General features: G+C 35.4%; 1 protein-coding gene across 1 annotated transcript in view; it reads right to left on the bottom strand.

Annotated features, from left to right (window-relative positions):
- Positions 1–18,454, bottom strand: part of GABRG3 (gamma-aminobutyric acid type A receptor subunit gamma3) — a 428,102-nt gene that overhangs the window by 404,575 nt on the left and 5,073 nt on the right. The window contains exon 2 of the mRNA XM_034431373.3: positions 11,918–12,066. Coding sequence (XP_034287264.1) covers positions 11,918–12,066 — 149 coding nt within the window. The remainder of the gene's footprint in view (positions 1–11,917; positions 12,067–18,454) is intronic.

An 18,454-nucleotide genomic window follows, 5' to 3' on the forward strand; every position in this document is an offset into this window, starting at 1 on the left:
TTCCCCATTTCTTTAAACATAATTTTTTGTAAAAAAATATAATTGTAGGGTACCTTGGAAATAATTAAAGCATGGCCCATATGATCATATTGCTTTGTTTTAAAAGGACTTCTAGCTTATTTTCAGCCAAGTTCCTTTGATGTTTTCCACCTTGCTCTAGACATTATCCCTGTTAAGTTCTGAGGTATAGGTAGTCCTCATGTACACCCACTCATTTAGTAACTGTTCAAAGTTACAAAGGCACTGAAAAAGTTGACTTATGACCATTTTTCATACTTATGACTGTTGCAGCATCTCCATGGTGACATGGTCAAAATTCAGACACAACTGGTTCATATTTATGATGGTTGCAGTGTGCTGGGGGTCATGTGATCACCTTTTGCAACCTTCTGAGAAGCAAATTCAATGAGGAAGCCAGATTGATTTAACAATCAATGTTACTAATTGAACAACTGCAGTGATTCACTTAGCAACTGGCAAGAAAGATTGCAAAATGGGACAAAACTCTGTAATACAACTGTCTCCCTTAGCACTGGAAATTTTGGACTCAACTGTGGTTTTGTTTTGAGGTAAACAAAATTAGATTTAATCAATAGAAGAGAGAGTTTAGGAATAATGATATCAACATCATAAGTCATTTATCCACCCTATGCGTTGTTGTGAAAGGCAGGTTTCAAACTTGACATCACAATGGATTATTCTAATTGATAGACACAACACATGAGTTTCAGTTAATACAGAGTATGAGAGGATATGGACTCTTATGAAGTCTGTCCATCTTTCTAGATAGGAGGAGGTTTATTAAAATTAGGAGAATGTAGATAAATCTCTGAGGGAATTAAAAGAAGCAAGAAGAAAGAAAGCTGACTATTTTCACCCAGCCTCAGAAATTCCAGAAAGAAGGGATTTTCAGGTGACTGAAACTGAGGTAGCTTCTATTTTCATGTAAAAATCTAAGAAAAAATTAACAGATCACTTTGTTGTACTGTATGTGCTACTGAGTAATTCTATTTCTTTCTGTTCCAAATTGCATAGGATGTTTAATGTCAGTTTCTTTCATCCATGCGTGAATACAAGAACTTGACCTTGAAGTGGGGCTTTGTTGCTATTGTTTCTTTGTAACCTAAATTACTAAACTGGGCCATCTTCTATTTTCCAAAGCGGGCATAGTAGAACATTCTCCTATTGTCTGCCAGAATTCTTCTACTTACTTTTATATATTCTGATATACTCTTTTGGCTGTTGCTTTCTATTTATTTGCAGTTGCTGGACTGCCAGATTGGAAAATTGTGATTTATATTTTCCAATACTTATTATCTGCTTTCTGGGGGCGTGGTGGCACAACAGCATAAAGACACTGGATTTGTCAGCCAGAGATGGTTCAAGCCCATGACACTGTGTAGTGGACTGAGCTCCTATCATTTGCCCTCACCTCCTGCCCACTTAGCAGTTTGAAAGCATGTAAAAATGCAAGTAGATAAATAGGTACCACTTCAGTGGGAAAGCTAACAGCATTCCATGAGGAACCAGCATTGGACCCGCAAGCAGAGGTCAGCAGAAGAAAGCCTTGATGACCAGACATCTGCTGCTAGCCTGCCGGTGCAAAGCTAGTTTGCCCCCTGTGGTGTACCATGGGTAGTGAACAAAATGAACTAGCAATCTTAGGCTGCCAGAGCTACTCTGTTGTAAAAAGCATTGTAGACTCCCCTGGATATGTATGCCATATGATAAAAAAAAAATCTGCATTTAATATTTAATGCTAAAATGCGTTTTTTATCTTTTTAATTATTTTTGCTGTTTTTAATTATCTTGCTGCTGTAAGGCCAGGAGTTGCTATATAGCTTTTCTCCTCTTATCTAATAATTGTCTAAAGGAATCAAAGGTATACGAGTCCCATCTCTACCACACATCAAGGTTGGGGAGATGATGTCCTACAAGGTAGTGGCAATCTACCTTGGATTGTAGCTATAATCCAAGGGGGAAAAGGCAGGACTAGAAAAGGAAGACCTAAAAGTCTTTGGAAAAGAGGTTTTGAAACCATGAGTCCTCTACCATAGGAGGTCAGTCTTGCTGAGTGATTAGTTCTTCAATAAGAAATCATTGTGTTCCTTTTTTCTGGCCATTGTCATTGACATTCCATCCATGCAGCTTTTCAAAGTGCTTGTATACCTGAACTTTACCAACTAGCAATTTACTTATAAGATCTTATATTTAAGTCACTTGCATCTCAACCAGCCAATAACAAGTAAAGCAGAGTTTTAGATGATAGATAGATAGATAGATAGATAGATAGATAGATAGATAGATAGATAGATAGATAGAAGATAGATTTCTATAAAGAAAGATAAAAACTAGTAGAAACTAATACAGAGTAAGAACAAGGAAGAAATCAAAGAGAAAGTTGAAAGTACAAGAAAAGGGGGGAAGGAAAAAGGAAAATAAATATACAAAGAAGTAGCTTCCAATCTTCTTTATAGCAGTTACAAACACAATTATAAAATTGCTTTTACTCTATGGTTATAATTAACTGTCTTTATGTAATCTAGTCTGTCTAATCATCCAAACCACAAATCATAAGTTCATTTTTTCACACAAAAGTCCATTAGGGGTTTCCAATCAGCAATAAATATAGGTACATTCTTTGGTAAAAGAAGTCAATGTAGCCACCTCTAATTCCTGAACTTTTCTAATGATGTAGTCATGGCATAAATATTGAAATATCCCAATTTAGCCATCTCTGCGCACTCTAGAATTTTATTTTTTAATGTTTCCTCAGAGGGGGTAGAGTTAGATTTCCAGAGTTTCGCAAAGGCTAATCTAGCCGCAGTAATAATTTGAATTGCCAGTTGGGTTTTATTATTGTCGAGACCATCTTCAGTCATACCTAAGAGAAAAGATTCCGGGGCCAGGGCTATCTCCTGTCCCGTTATTTCAGAGAGCCAGAGTCGAATCTTTAACCAAAACTTTTTGGTCTCAGGGCAAGTCCACCAAAGATGATAAAAGGTGCCGACCATCTTTCCACATTTCCAACATAAATCAGAGGAATTTGGGAATATTTTGGCCAGCCTGTCCGGGGCTAGATACCACCTATGCAACATTTTGTAGTGATTTTCCCTGAATGTTGCCGATTTCGTTATTTTGAAATTCCTGTTCCAAGCTATCTCCCAGTCATTGAAATTAAGGCCATATCCTAAGTTTTTCTCCCAAATGCTTAGCTGATTTTTAGCTATCGTCTCTGCTCTATCCTCATCTAATATAAAGTTATAGATTTTCGATAACATTTTCTTATCTGGTCCCCAAATAATTTTATCAAAATATCCATATTTCATTTCAATACCACATTTATCTCTATCTTCTTGAAATCTAGACTTAATCTGGAGATAGTTCCACCAATCCAGGTTAAACCCCTGGTCCCTCAATACTTCCAAAGGTTTGAGCTTCCCTTCTTCATCCAAGATATCCTTATAAGTGCCCAGTTTATAATTCCCTCTCCTATTTGGGGCCACTAGAGCTTCCATAATCGACAACCAGCTAGGAACCTTGGTATATATCTTCTGTCTAATTTCCAGCCACGTACGAATCAGTGTCTCTCTAATTTTATGTTTATGAAAATAAGTTTTCCTCCTATCCTTTGTATCCCAGAGGTAAGAGTGCCATCCTTCAAGGAGATCGTGTCCTTCTAGTGTCAAAATTCTCCCTTCTTGTAATTTGATCCACTCCTTTATCCAAATTATTTTTGCCGCCTTTTGATATAATTCCCAGTTAGGGAGCCCGAACCCTCCCAAATTTCTTTTCCCTTGAAGTGTCTTAAGAGAGATCCTCGATTTCTTGCCCTCCCACAAAAAATTCCTGATATGTTTATTCAAATCCAAAAAATTTTTTTTATCTAGTGATATCGGTATATTTTGAAATAGAAATAGAAATTTAGGTAAGATATTCATTTTGATCGCCGCAATTTTACCAGTCAGGGACAATTTAAGCCTCCTCCACCTGACGAGCGAGCTAAAAAATGAAGAGAATTCTAAGTACTACGAAGTATGGGGAATTTGGTATAACTGATTAAAGAATAGGATAAAAATATGATAATAGGCTATGATTTGTTAGACACTCGAAATGGACTTAATTGTATAGAAATGTAGAGAATTGTATAGAATTGTATGGTATATCGTATAGTTATGGATGGAATTCATCCAATGTTTGATTCATGAAATGTGTAAACACTGTACCTCAGATCAAGATTGAGATTGTACATTGTCTTTTTAAAAATTGGAAAATTCAATAAAGTATTTAAAAAAAAAAATATTGAAATATCCCAGGACCCAAAGTCAGGATTGAAGACCAACTTTGCATTTTGTAGGTATGGCATCTTCTAAATTCTGATTCCTTCAAGTCAGTCTTGACTCTACGTAGGTTTTTTTTGATAATGATATGGAACCAGTCTGTCATGGTCTTATTTGGGATGCTTTTTCTAGTCTACAGCCTTAGTATTCCCTTAGTATTTGAGTACTAAGCTCAATAAAAATCTGCCAGTTGTCTATCTATAATTTTAAAAGGTTTCCAGGCTTCTTGATATATTATTATGGCAATGAGACCACAGAAATTCCTTAAAAATATACTAAGCTATTTTATACCCTTTGGATCTATAAGATTTTGAACTAACATGCCCTTCTTTTCACATCTTTGCTTCTTTTGTGTCTGTCTGTCTGTCTGCCTCTCTGTCTGTCTCATATAGGACTGCAACAAATTAGCCAAGTTTATAGATGAAAGACTAGTAAATTGGCCATTCTAAGTCTAACTGGACAACCATTTATCCAGAATGGTAAAAGGTATCCTGCTTTAGTGCAGGGTTGGGCTAGGAAACCTCCACAGTCCCTTCTGACTCTATTATACTATGTTTTATGTTCTAAGCATAATATATAATATTCCATAAATCTCTAACAAAGATACAATAAATATTTACTGTCATACTCTATCCTTCAAAACAAAATAGAAGAAGAAGGATACCAAATTCCTCAAGAACAAATTTTGCTTCTATGAATTCTACAAAACTGCCAGGATAACTAGTCTTGTAGAATTATAGGAATTTATAACAAGTAAAGTAGGTTCATGGGTGCACTGCTAAGATTTGAAGGGCCAGATTGGTGAAAGATCATTCTGGAGGAGATCTATTTGTATGTTTACTAAGAATCAGTACTGACTTGATTGCATATACTCAATCAGCAGAAAAACCTGGTTGCAGTTTAGTAGAACTATTTAAGAATCTTAATGCGGCCTGGAACAATATTAGAATAGACAAGAGGCCAATTATCTCTTCAGTCTAAACCCAGATTTATGAATCCATGCTATGATATAGTAAGAATTATGTTGTCAACAAATGATCTTTAAATATTAGGAAAAATCTGTGACTGTAAGTCACCTTGCTGAAATTCACCGTGACTTGATTATTTGCTGTAACATTAGAACTGAACAGTTTAGCTGCTCATTTGAGGTTCATATGTAGGAAATAATCTATTTTCAAATTAGTGGCCTGAAAGGCAGGATATATATAATAAACTAAGATTATCACTCTTAAAATTTTGTTGCAAGTCTTCCTACTGGTTGTGAACTGTGTTATTGTTAAAGCTTCGAAAGCTGGTGTTAAAAAGCTTCTGAGTCTGGCACTGCATATTGTGACATAGAATATTAACTGTTTTGTAACCAGTTCACTCATAAATATAATACTAAAATAGCTATTCCTTGGCATTAAAATTTTTATAAACCAAATAAAATTGCCATTTGGTAGAAGAGATAGAGTTTAATAACAAAGTAGCAATGACATTATATATGTAACATTTAATTCTTTCTCATATACATGTATAATTGACACTGGATTTTATTATAGATTTTAGTTGTTATTTATTATTTTATACTCAAATTTTTAAGTGTATACTGATACTGAGTGCTTTTATTTGTTTTGGTCTCTGGTCTAATAAAAAATTGCTGTATACACATATTAAAAAAATCTAAAAACCTTCCCCACCATAGTTTCAGACACAAACACATGCAAATACAAATATCACTGATTGCTCTTCAGCAATAAATAGCTCATTTCACATTGAGCTAATAAATTAAAGCCAAAAAAATATATGACATTATGCTTAAGAATTACTGAATTTGTTCCAGTTTTCTGTGTTCCTGAAAAATAATAGCTTCCCTGGACTCTGTTTGAATATTGTCATTTGGCCCCATTAATTTGGTTATCTGAGAAAAATGACAGCTTGCTTCATATCTAATTGCTAAACTGTTAGAAGAGCATTCACAATCTGACTACACTGCTGTTGCTAGACTTCTAGTTTTCATTCTCACTGGATATTTTTCTCTTTAATTCTTTATTGGTTTTATTTATTATTAATGGTTCTATGCTATCTTTTCTCCAAAACTATGAATAGTAAGATGGGCAAAGCCCTGGAAAACAATAATAAAAGCCTTTAAAAATGTGAGAACAATCTAAGGCAGTTTAAAAGGTCAAGCTCAATAAATTGATTCCTGGTTCCTTTTTTGAAAGCCTAGAGAATAGGGACAAGTATTACTCTGATGGGAGAGCATCATAGCCTAAGAGCAATACTAAATATATCCATTCCTCATGAGCCAATTCATGTTTGGTTTTCTTTCCTATTTTTAAAACTTGTTTACACCATCCCATTTTCTCTAGAAGAAAGCTTTGGTTTTTGCCTTAGGTTTATCCACAAAGTTATCAATTGCATGAGATGCATAAAGGGTTAACAAAATTATGAATATCTATTAACACAGCAAACACACATGCATGCACACAGACAAACATTGCTTACACATAATTTGTGAGATTTTAAACAGTGCAAAATGCAGAATTTTTATTGTTGGTGGTCATTTCACAAACCAGAGGATAGGTGATAGCACCAAGTTTCTCCCTAGGACAGAGGTCTTCAAACTTGGCAGCTTTAAGACTTGTGCACTTCAACTCCCAGAATTCTGGGAGTTGAAGTCCACAAGTCTTAAAGCTGCCAGGTTTGGGGATCCCTGCCCTAGGAGAAGCTGATTTTTTTTTTTTAAAAAAGGCTCTTTTCAAGTCTTATGGATCTTTAAGTTCAACCATAATCATCAACAGCTGAAGTGTACTTCCACTCATTGATGGGATTCATCCAGTTCGCACCACTTCAGGAGAACCGGTTGTTAACTTTATGAGCAGTTTGGTAAACTGGTTGTTGGAAGAAATCATTAGGGCAGAGAACCGGTTGTCCCACCACTGCTTCCACTGGATAATATAGTTACCTTTAAAATAATATTCCAGTGCCTGTATTTGTGTGTATGTCCATTTGTGCATCTATCTAACCATCCATCTATCCTCCCACTGTCCACTGTCCTGCTTGCCAGAATGGAAAATAGAGAGTATTATGGCCACAACAAGTGAAGAATGAACAAGTATTGAGACCTGATCTTCTGGATACAATCGGTAATTCTGTAATAGTTAGAGGAGATCTGGAACACAGCTGGCATTGGAGTCTTTTTCAGATATGGCTCCTGTGTCTTTATTACTGCAGCACATGGTCTGATAAGCCAACAATTGGCCAGAAATAAACAATAGCAATAGCACTTAGACTTATATACTGCTTCGTAGTGCTTTAAAGCCTTCTCTAAGTGGTATACAGAGTCAGCATACTGCCCCCAACAATTTGGCTCCTCATTTTACTGACCTCGAAAGGTAAAAGAGTAAACGAGGCAAAGATATCAGAATCTTGGAAGGAAGCACACATTTCATTAATTCTGAAAGAAGGGGCAGATACAACACAAATTAGAAATTACAGGCTGATCTCTTTACTAAATACCGATTATAAGATTTTTATGAACTTAATGGCAAATAGATTAAAAATAATATTAAATAGTAGAATACACTCAGATCAGAATGGTTTCTTGCCGACAAGACAAATTAAAAATAACCTAAGGACGGTGATTAATATAATAGAATACTATGAGGTGCATCCAGAGAAACAGGCAGCACTGATTTTTCTGGATGCACAAAAAGCATTTGATCGGGTCAATTGGAGATTCATGACACAACAGATAAAAAATATAAAATTTGGGGAGAAATTTGAAAAGATAATAGCCACAATATACACAAAACAGAAGGCAAGAATACTAGTGAATGGGGAATTAACAGATTTTTTTTTAAATAAGTAGAGGAGTACGACAAGGGTGCCCACTCTCACCTTTGCTCTTCATTTTAACCCTAGAGAATTTGCTTAGAAGAATTAGACTAAATAAAAATATAAAAGGACTTAAAGTAAAAGGGGAAGAATACAAGGTCCAAGCTTTTGCTGATGACCTTGTATTCTTCATAGAGGACCCACTAGAAACACAACTAAAATTAACAGAGGAGATAGAGAAATTTGGCAGGGTGTCAGGGTTAAAAATTAATAAAGACAAGACCAAAATATTAACTAAAAATTTAACAATAAAACAAATAGAAGAGCTGGAGCAACAATCAGGATTGCAAGCAGTTAAGAAGATAAAATATCTAGGTATAAACTTGACAACTAGAAATGTAGCTATTAAAGATAATAATTATGGAGAGCTAGTACAACAAATCAAAAAAGACCTAGAGACATGGGGGAAACTTAAGTTATCACTGCTAGGAAGAATTGCGGCAATAAAGATGAATATACTCCCAAGGCTCCTCTACTTGTTTCAAACTATTCCGGTTAAATTAGAGAAAAACTTCTTTACAAATCTGAATAAAATAACTTCAAAATTTATATGGGATGGGAAAAAACCGAGGATAAATTTAAAAATACTACAGGATGATAGAACCAGGGGAGGCTTTGGCCTACCAGCCTGGGAAAAATACTATAAAGCAGCGAGTTTGATATGGATTAAGGATTGGGTCAATTTGGATAACCAAAGAATATTGAAATTGGAAGGCCACGATTTATTAAAAGGGTGGCATGCTTATCTGTGGAATATTGGAAATAAAACATATAAACATTTCAAACATCATATAATAAGAAACTCACTAATTGGCACTTGGTTGGAAATTAAAAATAAACATTACATGAAAGTCCCAGGCTGGATATCCATATTAGAGGCAACAATGCACCCCAATACATCAGCCACCCAAAAAATAATACGATATAAAGAAGTTCTGGATGTATATGGAAGACTAAAAACACGGCAGGAGCTCAGAGACCAGGGTATACAAATGGACTGGTGGCCTTACCTATTAATACAAACCAGATACAAAAAAGACAGTGAAGAAGGAGGAGTTGAAATAAAACCTAACCAGTTAGATAAATTATTAGAAACCAAAGAGGGAAAATTAATCTCAAAGATTTACAAATACCTATTAGAATTTGATTTGGCAGAAAACATAGTTAAAGGTCAAATGATAGCTTGGGCTAGGAATATTGGAAGAAACATACAATTGGAAGAGTGGGAAATGATATGGGAAAATAACTATAGAATAACAAAAGCAACAACATACAAAGAGAACCATTATAAGATGTGGTACAGATGGTACTTAGCCCCTGCGAGATTGGCAAAGATGTATGCAAATTTCAACCCGATATGCTGGAAATGTAAACAAATACAGGGAACCTTTTATCATCTCTGGTGGCTTTGCCCAAAAATTAAGAAATTTTGGATAAAAATTAGAACCTGGATAATAGAAATAACGGAAGAAGATATAGAAGATATATGAATTTTTTCTGTTAGGTATACTCAAAAAAAGTAGTAGAAAGGAAATAAAGTACATTACGCTACATATAATCACGGCGGCTAGATTAACCCTAGCTCAATCCTGGAAATCAGAACAGTTGCCAACAGAGCAGCAAATAATTCAAAAGATATTCATATGTGCAGAAATGGATTGATTAACTTTAAAATTAAATGATAAGGAAGACTCACAGTATTTCAAAGTATGGGACAGATGGGATGAATGGATTAATCAATAGAAAAAAAGGTAATGTCAAATATAGTAAGAAATCAAAGGTAATAAATATACACCATCATTAAGATAAAAGAAGCAAAGGTTAATGTATATATTTGTATGCTTATATATTATAGATAGGTAATCCTGTTTGTAAGTTTTGTTTGTAAGTAGTTTTGAATGTATTTTTAGAGTTAAGAACTTTTTGTACAATTTTTATCTTTTTATATTGAATAAAGTTTGTTTTAAACCCCCCCAAAAAAGCAATAGCACTTAAACTTATATACTGCTTCATAGCAGTAAAGCTTTAAAGCCTTCTCTAAGTGGTTTACAGAGTCAGCATACTGCCCCCAACAATCTGGGTCCTCATTTTACTGACCTCGAAAGGATGGAAGGCTGAGTCAACCTTGAGCCAGTCAGCATCAAACTGCTGGCAGTTGGCAGAATAGGCCTGCAATACTGCATTCTAACCACTGCATCAGCACAGCTCTTACTGGCTCTACGTTTCAACTAACCAGAGACTGTAAGAGGAAGAAGACAGTTCAATGGAAAGCTGTGTTAATCTATCCTTTTTTTCTCATTAGTGGAAAAGATTGTAAAGCTATTCTTTCTTGGGTCCAATAAATGTAGATTTCTTTAACCAAAGCGTTTCACGAATGCTTTATTGTTGATATCCTTGGTAGGCTGCCAAATCACGATCAAAATGGGTTTGCAAAGAGATAACCTCCCAAAATGAAATGCTTGATCTTTATAATCAACTAATCAAAGCAAATTATGCATCAGAATATAACTTGAACAGGGAGAGACTTTACTAGTAGGAAAAAATAGTGAAGAACAAATAATTCAATGCTCCAATCAACTCTTTTTCAAAAAGTGTTTGCAATAGCTGTCTTGCATATCTTCAGCTTTTCATATATAATCATAACATATTTCTCTCTGTGAGTGTGTGTGTGTGTACATATATAAAAAATATATGCTAATACTTCTGTAAATAGACGGTATTTCCTGCATTTGATGAAATAAATGTTAACAGTTCATAAATGCTTATATTATAATAACCCTGAATTTTTAACCTGTCACAAGTCTGTTCTTTTGTTGTTGTTGCTTTTGCCACTCTCCCAAGTGGCAGAGAATGAAAAGAAGCTGTGCTTCAGCATACTTTGTTATACAGATATATTACTTCTAAAGCCAAGTGCCATTCTTCATTATCATGGTTAATATTTGCAGAGAAAACTCTTAGATTCTGCAAATTTGCCTAACAGTTTTTAAAGGGGCTTTACACCAATGCCCATTTCTATAGCCTGATAATAAATATTGTGGGTAAATTGCACATCAAGTTTAACCTCTGTCAGTTTAATTTAATTAATAGCATTTTTAAAAACAATCTGTATCAGTTGTATACTCACAGTATCCATTTTATTCCTGTCTACCAGTTATGGACTACCTCTGGCCTTTCAAATATTATTAGCATCAGCTGTAGTATGAACAGTTAATATCCAGGATGATGGAAAATGTATTCTGTCAACTTCCAGAGAACTACCAGATGCTCATTCTTGAGAGTTTTTATCACCTTTATCTTACGTTCAAGAAATGATGCTAAATTCAATGTCCATTTCATGACCTTTTTTTAAAAACATACTTTCAATAATAACAGCATAATTTTAGAGTATCCTGGAGATGGAGTTGAAATAAAAATTTACAATATTCATAATCTAAATATAGATGAATAAATAATTATACTATTATATAATGAGTTACTTAATTTATATTTAAATGTACAGTATATCTCCTTATTGTGATATTTGAAGCTTGTGCTTTATACTACCAAACTAGATCTAATCAGACTGAAGCAAAACTCCACCAATAAGTATACCTTTCAGATTATGGTGATTGATCATTATAATGAGAACAACCATCTGCAATTAGATATGTAAGTATTCATAGTCATCTTCTTAGAAATTGGAAAGAAAAAACACTTACTTCCAATATCGGGTCGCAGCTTTTTATCATATTCTCTCAGTAACTTGTTTAACAACAGTGTCACATCAGTATCATGAGCTTTTGGAGACATTACCCATTTTTGGTTTGTTGTAAAATCATCAAAGTCATCCTCTTCCACCTTTCTTGAACTGCAATTTAAAACAATTTAAAATCATGTAAATTACATGCAATAAAAGATTAAAAGTTGAGAAAGCTGAGAAAATCCTTCATGCAAATGTGTTTTTATTATTAGGTGAAAAACAATTTAGTTTGTTAAAATCATGTCTGTTCTGGAAGGCTAGAGGCTAAAAGAGCACTCTAATGAAAATAATTGCATATTTTTATATCAGTATTTGTCCACCAGATCACAAATTTAGGAATAAATAAATGTCTTTTAAAAAAATTATATGTGATGCCTCCATTTACATTTTTTCTAAGTCGTAGCAACCCGGAACAATAGAGCAGTCTAGAAAACTTCAAATGCAGCATTAATTACTCTTTTACCTGCAAATATTATAATATAAAACATTCAAATGCAAAATCTCATCATTTACCCCATTTTAAATTATTTTATACCCTCTATGGAAGGAGTCAGCAACCTGCGGCTCTGGAGCCACATGTGGCTCTTTCACCCCTCTGCTGTGGCTTCTTGTCACTCAAAATATACGTCGCAACTGCCAATGTGCGACACCCACTGGCACACGATTTATTGAGCTTTTCCACCTCTGGTAGGCCAACCATGGATATGTCCAAGAAAAGAAAAATTTCAGAAGAAAACAGAATGTTTTATTCAACTACATATGCTAGTTTTGTGGCCGCTCAAGAAATAGTCAGGCACGGGAAGGGTTTTTATGGTTCCCGGTGTTTTCTTTTCTGTGGGAAACGGGTCCAAATGGCTCTTTGAGTGTTTAATGTTGCAGACACTTGCTCTATGCAAAGAAGCCTTGGCAAGAAATTTGGGGGCAAAGCTCTTGAATCATATCACTGACTAAAACTCCCAACCTTCTTAACTTAGCAAATTCAACACTTTCTTCCAGAATCATGAAGTGTAGGCCTACAGTGTATACACTCAAGTTAGATTGGCTTTTTTCAAAACTTTTTTTTAGCAATATAAATTTTTGACTGGAGCACTAGGTACTGAAAACTGAACTGACACCAGAAATTTTAAAGTGCCAAGTTTGATTCTACCACTTCCACTACTTTCAGAAAGACTGAGACATAAAGAACATTTTGATACAAAACCATTCCATTACACAGCTGGGGAGGGATCATATGCATTAATGTGGATGTTTGCAAGTTCAGTCGGTATTTTAGTTCAAAGAATCTGGTTGTTGAATATGGGAGGAAATTCTCACTTTGGTTAAAATCCTAGAAGGGAAGTTTGTAGGTCCTGCATTGTTGTTGGACTGGAACTACTTATTCCTGACTACTCCGTGGTATTCAAGTTTAAAGTATTACATGTCAGCCATCTCTGAACCAGTTCAGTCAGAATAGACCATAGACACAATAGACAATAATTGGAGTAGAAAGGGTGGTTTGGAATAAGCACGAGCAATCTGATTTGTATTTCAAGTGTAAAAGATGGGTTATATTTTATAAAAAGGAGAAATAAAGCCAAACATTCCCAGATTGGCTATTTATGAGTAGCATGAACAGCTTCTGGGGTGATTTTTTCCCTTAAATTCATCCTTTTTGCTTACCTCTCCACAAGTTAACTTTTTTCATATTTTGCCATCTCTCATTGCATCTGAGAGTTTGCTACAGCTTAATTTAACTTATATAAGCAGCAGCAAGCAACCAAACGTGAGTGCTACCTAAGTTAAATTACTTATTCCAAGTGCTGTATTAAGTACTAAGTTAAATTAGTACATCTTCAATATTTGAACTAAAAAAAAAAAACTTGAAAGAAGCTGTAATTTGTTTCTCGTGGCACTTAGTGGTTCACTCCTGAGTCTTCCTCTGCCTGTTCATTTCAAATGCTGACATCCATGATTTGTCAAGACACATTAGCTGAATTATTTTTTCTTGCTGGAATGACTTATTAGTAGATACAAGGTAAATTCAATTTGTATTCAGATGGAGCCATTCCAATTCTACTTAAATAAGTAGGCTTGGGTGCTGAGCAGTTCTGGCACAGCAATATCTTGAGCCTATGTTGGTCCAGAAAATCCTTACTTGCATCCAGTATCAAACTTTGAGGCACTCAAAATAAGTTAGGGGTTGAGCCACAGCAGCAGCTGCAATATCTTTGTGCTTTCATCAGAAGGATGAAAACAAAATTATGACATCCTACCGCACTCTCTGATCATTTTGGGTGTACATGCAAAACCAATTTGATTCTGCTTATCTCCTCTGCAGATGCCAAAGAGGTTGGTTCCTAATAGAATAGATATAGGTGACAATATAACATGCTATTTAAAGGGGGGGGGACCAGTGGTGAAATTCAAATTTTTTTACCACCAGTTTTGTGGGTGTGTCTTGGTGGGCATGGCTTGGTGGGCATGGCAGGGGAAGGATACTGCAAAATCCTCATTCCCTCCCCACTCCTGGGGGAAGGATATTGCAAAACCTCCATTCCCACCCCTACTCTGAGGCCAGCCAGAGGTAGTATTTGCCAGTTCTCCGAACTACTCAAAATTTCCGCTACTGATTCTCCAGAACCTGTCAGAACCTGCTGGAGTTCCTCCCTGAAAAAAACCCTCCAAGTTCAAGTAATTGTGAAGTCCAAAATCTAACATTTCTTAAGTAAAGGTAATCCTCAATTTATGACCACAATTGGGCCCAAAATTTATGCTGCTAAATTGAAAAATGTGTTGTGAGTTTTGCCCCATTTTATGACTTTTCTTGCCACAATTATTAAGTGAATCACTGCAGTCGTTAAATAAGTTAGACCATTGTTAAGTGAATCTAGCTTTCCTATCAACTTTACTTGCCAGAAGGTCACAAAAGGTGATCACACGACGCTACAACAATCATAAATATGAACCAGTTGTCAAGCATCCAAATGTAAATCACAGGACCATGGGGATGCTGCAACGGTCGTAAGTGTGAAAACTGGTCATAAGTCACTTTTTTCAGTGCCACTGTAACTTCGTACGGTCACTAAATGAACTGTTGTAAGTCAAGGACTATCTGTACTAGATTCCTGAAGTTTAAGTTCCATCCTGGTTTTCTTGTGATAGATTTCTCTTCAAGAAGTCAGAGCTACCGATTCGCCTGAACCGGTCTGAACTGGCTGAATCCCACCCCTGGCTCAGATGTTGAAGTAGAATGGAATGTGGCACTCAGATTATTATTTAGGGCAGAGGTCTTCAAACTTGGCAGCTTTAAGACTTGTGGACTTCAACTCCCAGAATTCTTCAGCCAGCTATGGAGAATTCTGGGAGTTGAAGTCCACAAGTCTTAAAGCTGCCAAGTTTGAAGACCTCTGATTTAGGGTAACTGTTTCTGTAGAATTATGCCCACTCTGAAATCAGTGTATTGATTAATAGTGTGTTTGTAGACTGAGTGTAATGTTCTTTTATAGGGTTGATCACTAGATTGTTGTTTTTCCCTGTTGCACACTAGCCAGAGTCTTTTTGATTGGGGTTGTCTAAATATTGTAAACAACTAACTAACCAATCAATAAAAATGAAGTAGTTATGCATTCATTATCTTTTATGAGGAGATATTATAAAATAACCAAAACAAAACACACAGTGCTGTGTTTTGTCTTTTCTATTGGACAGGTTGTGATAAGAAAAGAAAAAGCAATATGTGATAGTACATCACGTATTATAACTGGAGGAGAGGGGGGTATGAAAAAAGGGCTATAATATCTGGATTCTCTCCATGAAAAATTGAAAAAAAAGTAGGATAACTGCAGAGCAATACCCTCATCCAGAACACCCCAAATAATTAAAAATAAATGCACATTCTTCACCCTTTCTATCTTTATTTTTCTGTTCTTATCCACTCAGGGTCAAATGCTGGATATGTTCCTTCGGCTCTTTCTGCTCTGTGAATATTAAGTCTTTAAAATCACCACAATGCACCGAAATTGGCAGTTGAAATGACTGCTGTAAATTATGCATGGGGGAAGGGAGTATAACAGCAGTATCTGCATTCATGACAAATGTTTCAGGTTTTCTTTAATAGCTATGAACTGTTGCCAGATTATATATGTGGGTGGGTGGGGAAGAGAATGAATTAACTCAACTTTTATCTTCATCATTGGTTTTAGGAGGAAAGAAAAAATATTTCAATTTGTGTCTTGAGCTGTAATCCAGACACCCTCTTATTGAATTGAGATAGCTTCAAGATCTACAACTCCCATCATTCCCCCACTCCCTAATTGTCCTATCTGGGGCCCATGGGAATTGGAATCCAAAGCATTTGGAAGACAACTGATTCTCCACCCAGGCTTAAAGAAGGTTAATTTAATTAAATGAACAGGAAAATTAAGAGTTGCTTTAGAATTTTAAAGATCAAAACATATAGAGACTGCATTATTCTCACTTTCTCAGAGCACTGTTATGATTTACAGGTTTTGCTATGGCATGAATTCAGTTTTATGTGGTTTATCATTTGTCTAAGAATTTGCTTTCTGTGAAAAAAAATTGATATTATGCAAATTATGAAGTCACAGATAATTTGCACCAAAGACCTAGAAACATACTAAAACTTCTTCCCACCAAAACCAACTAAGATTTTCCCAACAAAACCCATTTCTGCTCTTGTTCACATTTACCATAATGTTGTACTATGGTTCTACTTGTGTTCTCCATTTACTTTTCAGCATCTTTTGTTTTGTTGGGAAAATCTTCAGGTAGTTTTGATATGTTTCCAGATCTCTGATGTTAATGAACCACGCTTCCATATTTTTTTTTCACAGAAACCACATTCTTAGCCAAACGATAAATCACATAAAAGTGTCCTCACACCATAGGAAAACCTGTAAACCAAAACAGTACTCGGTTCTTATTAGCTTTTGCCTTACCCCAAAGCTGAAGGATTCTCAGCCTTAAAATGAGTTTTTAATCTGGGCAAATCTACTATGCACAACATATGAAAGAATGCTAATAAAATGTGTTGTACAGGTCTGTTATGATACCCACATGCAATAGAACAAGTGTAGAAATGCTTTTACCATCCATAGGACATGAGAGAAGAAATGAAACATGTTTGAACAATGTAGCACAAGAGTTTTAAAATTATGAACACGTTTTTAATGTATTCGGATTAAAAATTTTGATACCATACCCTGCCACCCTGTTTTTCCATGAGTTCAATGTTTCATTTTATGCAAGATTTTCAGGGAAAGTAATCCTCATATAAACCAAGGAAACCTTGTACTTATTTCAAGAAATGGACATAATTATATGATTCATAGAGATCCCTAATCAAACTGCAGACTTTAGACATAACTAATACATGTTGCTTGCAAGAAGCTGGCTCAAAAGGCTGATCATTAACTATCACCACTATCACTCATTAGCAATTAATTCTTAAACAGGATCCCAAAGCCATCAGAAAAGAGAATCGGTCTTCCATGGTCCGGTAACTAATTAAGGAAGAGAAACCAAGCAACCAGTTAACGGTGAGAAGAATTTCTCTAATCATCTGCATTATGAGGGAACCAATTATTATTTCATTTATAACAAAATCAGAAGACACTGATTTAAAGGATATCTATGGTCATGCATTCTACCAAGCCTTAATGTGGCTTGCTGGAAACTAACCAAGCAGAGAAGGAATCTAGAGTTCAGGAGAAAATTCCTAACAGAGCAATCAAAATAGTTTGCCTTTAGAAGTTGTAGGTGCTCCACTACTGGAGGCTTCCAACAAGAGACTGGACAACCATTTGTCTGAAATGGTATAGGGTCTCCTACTTGAGAAGGTAGTTGGACTAGAATATCTCCAAGGTCTCTTCTCTATTATTCTATGTTCTATCTTCTATGAGTATGTTGGCCAAATCAAATCTAGATTGTGATAAATCAGTATTTATGTTCAGACTGTCATTTGAACCCAATCAACCCAAGCTTAGCCCATTTAGCAGGATCTCTGAACCAGACCGAAAGGACTTATCTGGGCCAACAAAAATGAGATTTGATGTAATGCAAAGTGCTGTAAATTTTGGGAAGAAACCCCTGTGGTGATAATCAGACAGGACTGCAACATAAAAAGATCATGGGGCTGGGATAGTGAGCTGCAAATCTCAGTTCAGCGTGCAGTGGGGATACAAAAGAAACATTTGTCTCCAAAATTATTGGGAAGGAGTTGGAAATAAAAAGGTTAGTCACTTCCTCTGTTCATACAAATATGTGGTTTCGCTGCATCTGGATGATCATGTAAAGCTCTAATCATCCCATCACATGGGACAGAGTAGAAAAGGTGTAGAAAAGAGCAAATTGAACAGAAGGTGGAATATTGTGGAAGACGTTTTTAAGGGCTTTTCAGTCAAGAAGAGGATGGCAGTATAAACATAAACAAAATATGTAGCAAGTTCATATAGAGGACAATTTGTGTTTATTCTAGTACTCAAGAACATTCATTCAA

This window comes from Pantherophis guttatus, chromosome 5, assembly GCF_059756535.1.
Source record: "Pantherophis guttatus breed Tessera chromosome 5, ASM5975653v1, whole genome shotgun sequence".
Lineage (NCBI taxonomy): Eukaryota > Metazoa > Chordata > Lepidosauria > Squamata > Colubridae > Pantherophis > Pantherophis guttatus.